Below are 14326 nucleotides of genomic sequence, written 5' to 3' on the forward strand. Positions count from 1 at the left end.
CAAATAACAACCAAAAAAAAATCATAACACCAGTTTGGACTGTGTTTAACATCAGAAATATTTTAGAGCACAACATGCATTCACCTGCCCAGAAGGCCTAAACTCATGAGTTTTCAGCTAGAAGCCTACAAGCCTTTTGCAGAATAGTGAACATCCTCATTGATTTTCAAGATAAAAATTGGGTAACAATACTGAATGGTGTTGAGGTACCAGAAGACTCCTAGGAGGACAATTTCTCTGTCCACAACAATGACACTGTGTTCTCCAGGTTGTATGTATACACAAAGAACTAAACCAGAAGCTACATCTGAAAGAACAGGATTTAAATTGAAACAGCTCACTGAATAGGGAAGGCAGGAAGGAAAGAAGGCAGTAAAAAGCACGCACTACACCACTTCAGCATTTGAACATAAAAAATAAAATAAAATAAAATAAAATAAAATAAAATAAAATAAAATAAAATAAAATAGGGAAGTTGAGGGAAGGTGCCTTGAATTGCCAGCTCTTTAGGCACCAGCACAGATACTGCAGTCACTAGCCTGGATGTTTTGGTGGTCTGATGAATGTATAATTATTTTATGAATTTAAGCCTAAATATGCTAACAGTAGAATGGAAATTTAAGAATTCATGTGGGTCAGGATGAACTCCCTTGAGAAGCCAGGAACCAGAGGGGTGCATGAGGCAAGCCTTCAGTTTCAGTGAGAGAAAAGGCTGTATTCCCTGCAGTTTTGGGTAGAAATTCAAACTGATCTCTCCTTATATGAACTTTAAATAAGGCTGCATGCAAGCTTTCTTAAGCATGAACTGATGTGGAAGTAGTAGTCCTGATTAGTCTGGAGTGAGCCTTCTCAGAGAAACTTAGCGGATCGGGAAAAGAGCAGCTACTCCTTGTAGATGAGGCTTTGAGCCATGGTGTTTGAGGCCCAGAATCTATTTCATGGAGGTAGAGCAAATAATGTCAATGGCATATCACTGACCTGGATGTTTTGAGACCGTTTACAACTACTGAAATACATGCAATGACAGCTAAGGAGCAGAATACATTTAAGGTAAGAGTTAAGCCCCAAAGGATGAAGTCCAGTTAAAGAGAACTCCTTGTTTAGGAGATGATATTGTGGACTCACAGGAAGGGCAACCTTTCTAGACCCCTCAGAGGGTAGGAAGTTCATGTTAGCTGTAGCTCTTGTCTTCATCAAATGAACATACTGCAACCAGCACGGATGTTTTCTTGTGACCAAGCACACTCAAATGTACTCGATATTCTACCTGACTAAAAAATCCCCAACTTTTTATTTTTGAGAGAGACACTGCCCCATGTCTCAGTAAGTGTCCAGTGTCGGGCTTCTTCCTAAAGCAAACAAGTGTTTAACATTAGATTTTGCATACTTGTGAGAAGAACCACAAGGGTCAGTGCCAACTGTTAGACCAGGGAGCTTCAGGGCTGAGAGGTCTGCAACTGAGAGTGAGACGCAATGACTGTATAAAAGTTGAATCTCTGTTTGCCTGTGGACACCTGACAATTTGACATTAATAACATGATGAAACCACACGACTGATTAGAAAATTTTGTTCACTACTAATGGGAGAGGATAAAAATGCTTAGTCTTGTTGAAGTTTATTTTCTTAGTTTGATCTTCTATTTTGGGTCAGACCCTAACAGCTGCCATATGCACACAGCTGCTGCTCAGTGATAATATTTTTTGCTTCAAATTCTACAGGGTTGTGGGTTTTTTTTTGTTATAACCTTTATGATATGCTAATTATTAATACTAGAGAGCTGATCCCTTGTGTTTTAAGTACTTTATTGGTGATTCCTAACATCAGTAATAAAGTATGAAATGTATATGGCTCGTGTGACAGGAAAACAACCAGGTTTGTGAGAAGATGTGGATCCAGCTGATATGTTGAGTAGTAGCTGGCAGGCTGAAGTAGTATCAAGCACAGTGAATATGGGAACATGCAACAATGTCATGATCCAAATGCTGTGGTATGCAAGCTCTTTCTGAGATTGATCAGGAAGTAATTAGAAGTAGAAAAATCAAGGAGCTATCTGGCTGTAGACATAATACATATGTGTGCATTGTTTATTTTTAAGAGTATTGTAGGTCATTCATTGAACAATGAATAAGGTTTGAATGAATATTCACAAAAGTTTAGTCAATGAATGAACAAACTTGAAATCTTAAGTGAAATAATTTAGTATCTCCTTGGGGTTTTAGTGTTGTGTCTACGGAAAGAATCATATCTGGCATAAGTGACAATTCATGGACAACCTTAAAATAGGGGATTAAATGGAAATTATCTTAGAATACATTATTTTTATAGGTTACATTTGCATTTTGCAGAGCTAGCAAGTTATAGTTGAAATGGCTTTTATTTAGGGCTCAGTTTGGGTGGTGAGACACTAAAGCTGCTCCCCAGTTTGGTAGGGAAGAGTTTATCATTCTTTGTTTAATTGGGTTACATTGCAAGATGTTTTATACACTTGTGTATCTCCTGTGTAATGTAAAGAGTATTTTTATAATTAATGACATACTAATGTGAAATAGTAATAGAAAACACCTTAAAAGACAAACCATGAAACAAGTACAAAAACTTTTAAATAAGCCTTAAATTGCCTCTTTTTATAAAATTAAAGTGAGAAATCATGATCATGTTTCCTGCTAATTGTTTTAGCTTTTATTCAAAGTAGATGATGTACTGGATTTTGACCTCCAACAATTTGAGTTCAGACCAGCATTTGAGTCATAAATTAAATGCGTTAAGTGGACCCTTTCTTCTTCCCAGTGGATATTTTCCCATGTTGTGGTTTCATCACAAATGGCAGTTCGGGTTTAAATATTCCACTCTTAAAATAACAAGAATAATGCAGGTCACTGTTAAGTCATTGTTCCCAGTTGTCATATAGCTCGCTTGAATTGCTTTGCACGATGTGAAATTATCGTACTTTATAATATATAATGACTTCAGCTATAACTATTTTCCATTTTAAAAATGCTGATACGTAAGGGTAATTAAAATAAAATTCTGGTCTTCTGAATCAAATATTTTTTATTTAGAATTTCCTCTGGTTCTGTATCCCACAGTGTGTTGCCCCTAGTACGACACAGCAGAAGCCATCTCCTCCTTTTCTCCCCAGCTGAAAAACGGTGGACAGGCCCCAGTGCATTTGGTACCTCTAGAATAGCCAAGAGAATGTGGGATTATTTTGTTATTGTATCATTGGATGCACAAATTTCAGTTTCACAATCAGATCTACCTCTGTGCTCTGGGCAGCTAGGATAACACTGATGAAAGAATCTTCATTGTATCTCTTTACAGATAATTTCCAGAAGGTGATATTCTCTCTGTAGTATGACTTTTCCTTCCAAAATGTGTTTTAACCTACATTTTCCTGCTCTTCCCAGTTCTTCACTGCCAGCACTTGTCCCTTCCCTAGCACAGGAGGTGATGCAAAGCCAGTTGCATCTCAGGGAGCAGCATTGTTCTCCTCTCATTTGCTTTTTCTTTCTGGCTATTTTTTTTAAGGATTCTGAAGTTTGTTAGCGAGTCATGTCAATAGTGGGACCTCTTGGTTTCTAAGGTGACTCTTCGTGAAGAAACAAAAAGCAGATTTGAATCTTCTTGTTCCCAACATCATAAATTTCAGAATATTACCTCCACTTGGTCTGTTGCTTGTAGGGCAGAAAAATCGGAGCAAAGTATTTCCTCCAGCATCAAGCATTCCATTTTGTCCTCTAATCACTGGGGCAATCCCAAGCACAAATACAGGCTGGGTGGGGAATGGATTGAGCACAGCCCTGTGGAGAAGGACCCGGGAGTGTTGGTGGATGAGAAGCTCGACATGAGCCAGCAATGTGTGCTTGCAGCTCAGAAAGCCAACTGCGTCCTGGGCTGCACCAAAAGCAGCGTGGCCAGCAGGGCGAGGGAGGTGATTGTCCCCCTCTGCTCTGCTCTCGTGAGACCCCACCTGGAGCCCTGCGTTCAGCTCTGGGGCCCCAGCACAAGAAGGACATGAACCTATGTCCAGAGGTCCAGAGGAGGGCCACAAAGATGGCTGCAGGTTCAGAGAAGGGTCACGAAGATGCTCAGAGGGCTGGAGCACCTCTCCTATGAGGACAGGCTGAGGGAGTTGGGGACGCTCAGAGAAGAGACGAGAAGGCTCAGGAGAGACCTCATTGAATCCTTCCAGTACCTAAAGGGGGCCTGCAAGAAAGCTGGAGAAAGACTCTGTGAGGGTGTGTAGTGATAGGACAAAGGGGAACATTTTTCAACTAAAGGAGGGGAGAGTAGACATTAGGAAGAAATTCCTCACTTCAGAGGGTGGTGAGGCCCTGGCACAGGCTGCCCAGAGAAGCTGTGGATGCCCCATCCCTGGAGGTGCTCAAGGCCAGGCTGGATGGGGCTTTGGGCAACCTGGGCTGGTGGGAGGTGTCCCTGCCCATGGCAGGGGGGTGGAACTGGGTGGCCTTTAAGGTCCCTTCCCACCCAAACCATTCTGTGGGTTGTGAGTGGGAAGTAAGAAAGGTTCCATCACAGTAAAATACTTAATAAGGAACAAGCAGGTATATAACATTTGACTAAATAAGAATTTGGAGGTTGTTTTTTTTATTGTTAATATTTTATAAAAAGATCCATATCAAAAGGGAAGAAAATTGCTGAGCCACTGATAGATTTGTTTCCAAGGAAAATATTTTTTTTTAATTTCAGAAATAAATTCCTTTTTATTTTATTGCAGTAAGAGTTTTATAGCTGTTTTATGTGAAGTAAGACTTAATTCACACTATTAGTCTTTTTTTTTTTTTTTTTTTTTTTTTTAAGTTCCTCAGTTTGGTTAACATTTGTTTGCACCCCTCTACCGTTATTCAGTTTTCATTCCATACATCCCTGCAATTCTGTTTCTAATCAAAACGCAAAGAGCAAAAATTCTTACAATATTGAGTTATTTTGAGAGAACTAACCAGTTTCACAGATTCAAAAGTATTTAATGGTCTAAATGAAAATGTGAATTTTGGTGGGTTTGAAGATTGCTTTCAAGTTCTGTTGCAGCAACCTAAGGAATACCCATGGAAGAGCAAAGAAAAACATCCCATTTCTCTGACTCTAGTCCAGTGCCATAGATGTTTTATCATGTGAACACAAAGAAAGAAATTATTTCCAAAGGTGCCAGTTCATGAAAGACCTGCAACGCTATTTTTGAAATGCAAACAGGACACTGAAGGCATAGAGAAGCATCAAAAAGCAGCTGAAAACTTGATTAAGGGAGCTGTCTTTCATCCTTCAGCAACCTAATCCATTCCTTATATCCTGCCTTGATGCTTTGGTAACTAGCTTATCTTTATTTGAGTTTTACTGCTACACAAGCATTTAAATTTATATCCGCAAATCTAAAGCTGGATTTCATCTTATAAATAAATACCATACTAGCTAATTATTGTAACACAAAATACTATTGATAAATTTACCCATCCTTGGACTTTCACACATTAAAGATTAATGTTTTGAGTGCCTACATATTTGTGCCTAATTTTGTAGAGGCACTCAGGGAATAAGGAAAATTACATTTTCACAAAAATCACAAAACATGTCTATTTGAAACCCAATATTGAAATTTAAACTATTTTAAAATAGAGGTAGTATTTGACTGAGGATACAGACTTAATTTTCAGGTCTTAAATCAAGATTATTCTTTTAAGTGAAAACTCTTAGTGCCAAACTGCAAAGGGAGTGAGAATGAGGAACATTAAGGATAAATTTGGCTTAAATTAGAAAGTTTATTTGTACTTCAGTGGTGTCTTAGCAACCTATAGAATTGTGATACAGTTTTTGTTTCTCTCAAGAGACTGAAAGATAATGCTTGGAAATATTCGTGGGGTCAGGAACACTGCTAGGAAAAAAAAAAAAATCAATGGGGTGGCATTTTAAATGTATAGTAAATATGTTGTAATAGGTGTTAGTAAAAGGCTCTGGGCTGACCTTGTAACAGCCAGAGATTCTTTTTTTATGGCTGTAGAATGAGAAGGATAATGGAAAGAAAACTTACAGGGACAAGGTTTTAACATAAAAATAGTTAAGATGGTTGTGAGTTGGTTTCCTTAAAATTGAATGAAAAAATTGTTGTCTTGGCCACATTAACTTTCAGATCATTTTCATATGTACTTTGTTTAGCTATTTCAATTATTAAATATAATTGATATCTTTAATTTTTATTGTTGTAGATATGCTTTGTTTCTGTGATTCAGGTGTTTCGGTCAGTAAATTGAACGTTCGCTCTGATACAAGCATTTTTGGATTGCAGTCTTGTCTGAGATGTTCTGCTTAAGGAAAAATATATACGGTGACATTAGTAGTTAAATGTGAAACAAAAAGATGACATTGGCTGTGTCTGAAAACCAACGTGACACATGTTCCATTCCTACTGTAAAGCAATAAAATGCTGCAACTGCTGAACCACCACTTTGTTCTCTGTCTTCCACAGCTCAGAAAGTGAATCCGGCTCACAAAGCGCATGCGATCAGCTTGTAACTCCTACAGCATTAGCAGCTTGTACCAGGGTTGACTCCTGCTTTACTCCTTGGTTTGTGCCATCACTTAGCGTGTTGGTCCAATTTACTTGTTTGGAAGTCCACCTCTGCCATCACCTTGATCAACTAGGCACAGGTATGTACTCCTTCGTGTAGAATAACAAAAGCAAGTGGTTCATATGTACTGCTTCATCATTATTTTGCTCTCTGTGTTCCCCTTTTCGTCTTTCAAAAAGCCATTCTTGAGATAAATTATCACCAACAGCCACCAGTGGTACAGACTTAAGAGTAAAACTCATGATTTCCGTTCTGTGCACAGAGAGTAAATGCTGTAAGCAATGCAGCAAGCTGATCAGCCCCCTTCCTCCCTCAGGCATGGGTAACTGTAGAAGCAGCCCAGTTTTCCTGGTCTGATTAGTGGCAGCAGGTGCCACTTCATTTTTGAGCCATCTTAGTGGATGAATTTGATCTTCCAAATTTTCCAGCATATTATCAGTACTATTAAAATATTTGAAGATTTTGCAACCCGCTTAGTAAGAGTTCCTTGGAAGAGCTCTGAGAACTGCAGATTTAACTGTTATTTCAATTATGATCACTTTTGGAGCTACATCTGGTTTTGTTCAGTACTCTCTGTCACTGCGTTAATGGCAAATACATTCCAAGAGATCTTCAGATTATTGTCTGATTTTAAAATGCCAGGGATGCTTTCCTTGGAAGATGAGCAAATATCTTAGATAAATTTGACAGGACCATCTTTTTTACTCTATTCGAGAGTAGTTTTGGTGGTTTTGGTTTTGTTTTTGTTTTTTGCAAATATTATAATATATTCATCAAGTCATACCAAGTCTGACACTCAACATCTAGCAAGCAATTATTTGCCTGTCATCTACCTCTGTCTGTACATAATTGTATTCACTATTGCATTCAAATTCCAGATGCTTGATCTTGAAAATCACATGCACTGGAAAAAGCAAAAAATCAGATTAAAGTCAAACACAGGTGTTTTTTTTCAACAACGACTGAGTTTGTGCTGATGCTGCTGTTGTTCTTGATATAGCACCTAAAGACTTTAAGATTTGGGGTTCTGCTATGCTATGTTACACAGAAAGGGAGCACAAAGCTTATTGTGTCCATTACAATTTATAGAATAATAGGGCTTGATCCTGGAAAGTGGTCAGTTTTTTGGTTTCAAATTTGTAGAGCACTTGAGCATATGCTAATTTAAAGCATGTGAGCTGTTGCAGCAATATAAATAATAGCATCAGTGGAAATACTCGCATGCCTAATGTTAAACAAGCAGCATACATGCTTTGCAGTGTCTGCTGCTGCAGCGCTGCACTTGCAGGACTGAGACTTCAGTGAATACGACAAAATCTTTTTGACAATATATTTCTAATGCTTTAGTCTCAGGATACGTTTTTGTTCAGTTCTTAGTATTATGGAGTAATATGTCATATCTCCATGTCTGTGGTCTTGGGTACTGTATAAATGCAGCAAGGACATATTTCTTCGTGGAGTTTATTAGCCTGCACTATCACAATTTCAACAAATGTTATATTTCAAAGCAATTTCAAAAATGTTATATTGCTGAGTTCTGTTGCATTTATAATGAGCAATGTGTGGAACTTCATATACATCTACTGTAGCAAAAGTTCTCACAAAAATATGGTCTCTGCGTCAAATGGTTGACAATCTGAAGTATTGTGTTGTATGTAGGTAAAACAGTTTGACTGTCTCTTTACCATGAAATGAATTTAGTTTACAATTACTTTTTATTTGCAGCTACTATTAAGTATAGTTTTCTTTTACATCTAACAAATGGTGTGAGTGGGATTAATTTCAGATTTCAGAAATGTCTAAACTCTTATGAATTTTATTTGTTTAAATCACATATACAAGCAGTTAAAAATAATTTGCAAAAACATGCATGATGTGGCAATACCAATGTTCTGGTCTAGCTTTGTTTGTTCTTTTACTTTTCAGCACCACCAAAGTTTCTTCAGCCATTTTTATCTGATAAGAACATGCCATCTGAACTAGAATACATGATAATTACCTTTGATGAGCCTCATGTTTATCTTCGTCAATGGAGAGATGAGTCAATGTTCCAGGAGATCCAGTTTTCATCTCAAGCTGACTGTAAACTTCTGGAATGCCGAAATGTGACGATGCAGAGTGTTGTGAAGCCTTTCAAAATCTGGGGGCAGACAGCCATATCCAGCAGCACAGCAGGAAGGCTATTTGACTGCACTGTCATGGTGGACCCCATTTTGATCAACTTTGGCCAATATGCAATTCATTCTCTGAATACAGCTATTCAAGCCTGGCAGCAGGTATGCCGATCTAATAGTGAGAAAAAAAAAATAGCTATTTTGATTAATTCAGTAGCAAATTAGGATGATTCTGAACTGAATTCATTTAAAGAATTCCAAGATATAAAAATTTATACTAAAAGTGTTCCATGATAGCAGGGAAAATTAGGAGACAATGACTCCTTTATATATAAAGGTAAATGTAGCCCGAACAGCTTGAGTTTCAGTGAAATTACATGGATTTGTATCAGACTAATCAGAATCTTGGTCTTGAAATGCACAATATTCTGTTAATTTATGAAAAGGTGAATGATGCATGATATGTAAGCACAGCTCTAAGCGGTAGAGCGTATTGTTTCCAGTTACTATTTCTATCCTTATTTGAAGTTCAACGCTAGTTTCACATTACATGCTGTACAAGCAGCAATAATGGCTGAAGCCGGTCCCAGCATAAAGAACCTTGCTTCTGCAATGACCCCTTGAAGGCCTGTAATTCCCTTATTCCACTATAGCCTTGAAATCAAATCATTCTCTTCATCTGCCTGAAGACCTATGTGGAGCCTGGGAATTAATTACCTATCATGGCACTACAATAACAAAGCCCCCAAAAAAGGATAAAACATCTGTTTTATATCAAAAAAAAATCTTTTTTAAGGGCATTCCATGGTTTTCTTGTTGCAAAAGGACATTCATAAAACAAGATCTAGTGTGATTTAAATCTTTACAGCTGGCTCAAATATCAATGTGAACAAAAATCTTTGTAGCTCCAATTTCTGTTTTTTGTCATATTTTGAACAATGCTTTTAATAAAAAACAAACATAGAAAGTATAAGAGAGTCCCTGGTAGGCTATTTAAACCCCAAATATTTCTGACTTAGAACTAGTCTCTCATCTAAGACATGTGTGGCAACTACTGCAAAATGGCCTTCAGAAAGGTCAGTTTCCTCTTAGGATGGGAAAAAAGGTCTCTCAGACATAGTTATACATATAAATAAAATATGGTGCATAAATATTTAAATGTTTTAAACCACATCACAGTGTGAATGACTGACTGACTACTCTGTGCCTTGAAGGAATATTCAGAGTTGAAAAAATGGAATTGTATATTTGATTAAGTAGAGCCATATGTCGCGTAGCATATTGCTGACAGGTACATTCTATGAATAGTTGGTACTGATTTATACATGGATTTGGCAATGTTAACATGAGCCACAGGAGGATATACTTCTGTAATTGTTGCTGTAATTTTCTCGTTTCCTCTCATGTCAAGGGTACTTGCCACCATGTTCTGATGTGGTGGGTACCTAGCCCTGAGTATTTGAGATTAAAAACTTGCACCGCTTTGAAATTAGGGAACAGTTAACACACAAGTGTGTTCAAAATGGCTTATTATATTAATTGTTACCAAGATGTTTTGTATGTGGCTTTACCTCCGGCTCGGTGGAGAAGGGAGCACTGCACGGGGAAGGAATGAATTTTGCAATGATAAGCATAGTTTGATGTTTGCTGTTCACGCAAAAAAAAAAAAACAGTATAGATGCTGCCAACTAGAAACATGAATTTAATAAGCAGGAAAGGTTATTTGAATTCTCCACATATTTTTTACTGGATTAATATCTGAAACAAGTGATGCCGTAGTCAGTGGACGGACAGATGAAGCATGAAACAATTTGGCCTTGCACCTTTAGGTCAAGAGTTCGAGATTAACAGAAGCCTCTGTCAGTGTCTTTGTTTCCTAGATATGTACTGATTTTTCTGTTAGGTAATGCTTACCATTTTGAAAGTAGATTAAGCCTAAAAAACACCAGGCGTACAACTTGCTTTTACTTCTAGGTCACATGCTGAAAACCTGAGAGGATTAGCGCTTTTTAAAAACTCTTTGCCCTTTTGGCATATTTCACTGTCTAATCTGAAATCCCTGCTTAAATAGAAGCAATAGCAGGCTAATGTGTGTCTAATAACAAAGCTAAAGTCACAATTTCAATAATCAAGTAGCTGGGCAGGTAAAATCAATTTGTTATTAATTGATTTTAGTATTTAATAACGTATGGAGTATCAAGCGAGATAGAAAATGCGTGTCCCCTGTGAATATACAAGGTGGGGTTGTTTGTTTGTTTGTTTTTGTTCACTCCCTTTATTTTGGTACTTAAGCCTTCACAAATTGTTTCATAGCATTAGTGCTTTGTGATACGTAGAAACACAGGGTCAGCTGAGAAAACAGCTCCCCAGGTATGGCATGAAGCGAGTGTTCCTGAGGAGAAACTATTCCTCTGTGGGCTCCCACTGTAAATGTTTTCCTAAACCCCTCAGAAGTTATAAAAGCTCCTGTTTTAAAGCTGCTTTAAACCATTAGAGCTTCTTTTCCTTGAGGTCCGCGTGGTCCTTAACCTTTCTGTTAGCAGTTGCATAAGTTTTCTTAATGAGCTGGGATCAGTCAAAATGACATCAGTGATCACAGTAGTTTCCCCGTCTTTCTACCCCAAGCACAAAGAACAAAGGAAAACGGTACAGAAAGCTTGCGTGTAGCTTCAGTTTAAGTTTCTAGCTGATAACGTCTGGGTGCTCCCATGAGAATGAAGTTACAACAAAGCTTAATCGGAAGAAAAATGTTCTTTTCTCTTGGAGGAACTTGGAGGCAGATAAGAAATTGCTGAAGACTTTGAAAAACATTAATAAGTACTGAAGAGAGAAAGAGTGTTTGTGTGTGTGCGTGTGCTTGCACAGGTCTTCGGTAGCTTGTGAAGCACGCAGAAAATAACTTTGGGCACATAAAGGGACCTCTGCTTTTATGGGTTGTTTCCAGATCCAGAAACGCTTTGAAATAGCTGTGAGCCGAGATGTGAAAAGAAAGTCCTGAGACAGGCAAAGCCTGGTGACTAGTATCGTGTGGGGTGTTTTTCCCCTCTCTGAATTGAATTCACAAAATATTTGAAAGCCCAATAAATGAGAGACACTTTCCAGGCCTCTCGGAGAGAAAAGAACAGCTGAAAAATGATCTAAAGAGGGGCAGGAAATTGTCCCCCAGGAACTGACCCTAATCTGTATCTGATTCAGGCTGTTGATCTTGTGCTGATTCTTTTGATTTGCAGTTTTAATTCAGAGAAGGATTTTTTTCCTAATCCAGACTTAGGTGTTTTCAACTGCTGGAGTCATCATTCAGCCCTTCAGCATCACTGCCACACAAATGGCTCAGTTCTGTTTGTTTTTATTATGTCTGGTTTCTTTACGCTCACTTTTATCAATCAGTCCTTTTTCTGATTGTAGTTTTTGGTTTTTTTTGGTCTGTTATTTTTTGTTTTGTTTCGGCTTTTTGTGTGTATTGTAGAAGCTTCTGCTGTCAAACTTCAGCAGCACCTTTGGGATGCGGTTCCCCATGATGGGTGCATCAGGGATGGAAAAGCATGGGTGCTACTCTGCCAGAGGAAAATCTCCCTCATTTACTGCAAGGAGAATGAGAGTTTTCCCTAGAACCCAACCTGCACAGTCCATTGCTGTTGTACTAAGCTAAAGGATGCCCAACTCCTTGATAATCCTTTAGTCAGCTGTTATTACCAATACTTGAAGCATCAGTAGCTATCTCTTAAGCCTAGTGGCACAGAGCAACTTCATATTATGCAAATCTTGGTGTTTCCTTGGTTAAAACTTTGGACCTGTTACAAAATCAAATAATAATATAATTAAAATATCTCTCTGGCTTAAGTCTGAGAAGTGTTGCCGTTAAAAGCAATGGATTCTAGTAGCAAATCAAGCATTTAAGACTAATGATGGCAGTCATTCCTCAGCACCAAAATGGATGTAAATCTGTTAATAATCCCTCATGTGACCATATTCCCCCAGTACAATTTAGGAGTTCTGTACACGCCAAGAAGTCAAGACAGAAAACTGAACCTTGCTAGATTCCCTTTTCAATTCAGAAAATGCAAGAACCAAGCAAAAGAAGGAAGTTCATCCTCTCATTTTGTTTTTCTTTCTCAGACTTGCTCTGTGCGTAATCAGCAAGACAAACCTATTGGAGTAAAACAATTTTCTTAAATTCCCCTGGGTTGTATCTAGGTTTGACTATAACAACATGTTGAGCTCTATGGATACCAAATCCTCCCTTTAAAAAGAACATTTTGCAAAGCTGTAACAGGGAAATATATATATTTGTGGTAGACTTATGGGTATGTGGGTATGGCAGCTTGACAGTAAAAAGTCATAGATCCACCACTAGAAAATGCCAAAACAAACTGTGCACTCTGAAGTGGCACTGTAAATGTCAGCCTTTAGCATACCCAGATCTGCTACTACGTGTGATACAGACATGCTATGTAATGAGCTTTACTGCTTCGAAAAAGTGAGATTTTGATTATGCCAGGCTAACTGTTGGTTCACAAAAGATACCTGGTCTTACGCATAAGAATTCATGAGATGTGGAGAGAAGCTTCAATTTAAATATTCTCATGCTTTGATACTCTGAGTGATTTTTTAATTTTTTTTTTTCACAAATGCTCACAGCTAACCAATTTGTTGACATATGGTCTCAAAGGGAATCACAACCTGTCCATAGACCTGCACCTTAGGTCCTTCTGAAAGTTAGTAACAGCAGTGAGTGTGCATTCAAAGGTGTTAAATTGGTCATACTTTGCACAGTTCCTTTTTCAGAAAATCTGTTCAACGTGTATCACCCAGCAATGTGCTACGAGCAATGTACCAAACTGTTTTTCATGGATAACTATGGATCCATAGGGAACTATCAGGAAGTTTTTTTTTTTTCTCTCTTTTTTGATCTCTGAATATCTGCAGGCTTCCACCCACATGGTTATCAAAGAACTAGAGACCCATATGATCACAGACAGAGGAGGTGCTACCTTCATTATGTCTTTTTAAAAGGTCCACCGAGAGAGCAAGGAGGGGAAATAGAATCTGCTCTCAAAGACCGTGGAGGTCCCCTAAGTTAGAGAAAACGTCATGGGAATGAAGGATGAGAAAACAGCAGCTGGGTTATATTGTGGGAAGAAGGGAACCGACCAATAATTAAGCATTGTAAAAAGTGTGTGCTAGGAAAGATAGGTCAAAAACAGGTAATGAAAACACAAGATGATTTTTTTTTTTTTTTTTTTTATGTTACACCGATTAAATTGCATGAATACTATCCAAGTAGTGTTTTCTTGTAGTTGCTTGTAAGTGGACAGTGCCAGACCATTAGTGACAAGGGCAGAAATTCTCCGGTTGGAAATTAGGAGAAATTTCTTCTCAGGTTAGAAATTAGGAGACATTTCTTCTCAGAAGGAGCAGTCAGGCATTGGGACGAGTTGCCCAGGAAGGTGGTGGAGTCACCGTCTCTGGGGGTGTTCAGGGAAAGGTTGGACGTGGTGCTTGGGGACACGGTTTAGTGGGTGACATTGGTGGTAGGGGATGGTTGGACCAGGTGATCTCAGAGGTCTTTCCCAACCTTTATGATTCCATGATTCTGTATGAGGGACAATCTTCAAATCAAATGACAATTT

General features: G+C 38.2%; 1 protein-coding gene across 9 annotated transcripts in view; it reads left to right on the forward strand.

Moving 5' to 3' along the window:
- Positions 1 to 14326, forward strand: part of VPS13B (vacuolar protein sorting 13 homolog B) — a 459486-nt gene that overhangs the window by 394398 nt on the left and 50762 nt on the right. For all 9 annotated transcript variants that reach the window (XM_084510475.1, XM_084510471.1, XM_084510472.1 and 6 more), the window contains 2 exons: positions 6480 to 6661; positions 8509 to 8858. In XM_084510475.1, the coding sequence (XP_084366601.1) occupies positions 6480 to 6661; positions 8509 to 8858 (532 nt within the window). The remainder of the gene's footprint in view (positions 1 to 6479; positions 6662 to 8508; positions 8859 to 14326) is intronic.

The sequence above is a fragment of the Aythya ferina genome (assembly GCF_964211825.1).
Source record: "Aythya ferina genome assembly, chromosome: 2".
NCBI classification, from domain to species: domain Eukaryota; kingdom Metazoa; phylum Chordata; class Aves; order Anseriformes; family Anatidae; genus Aythya; species Aythya ferina.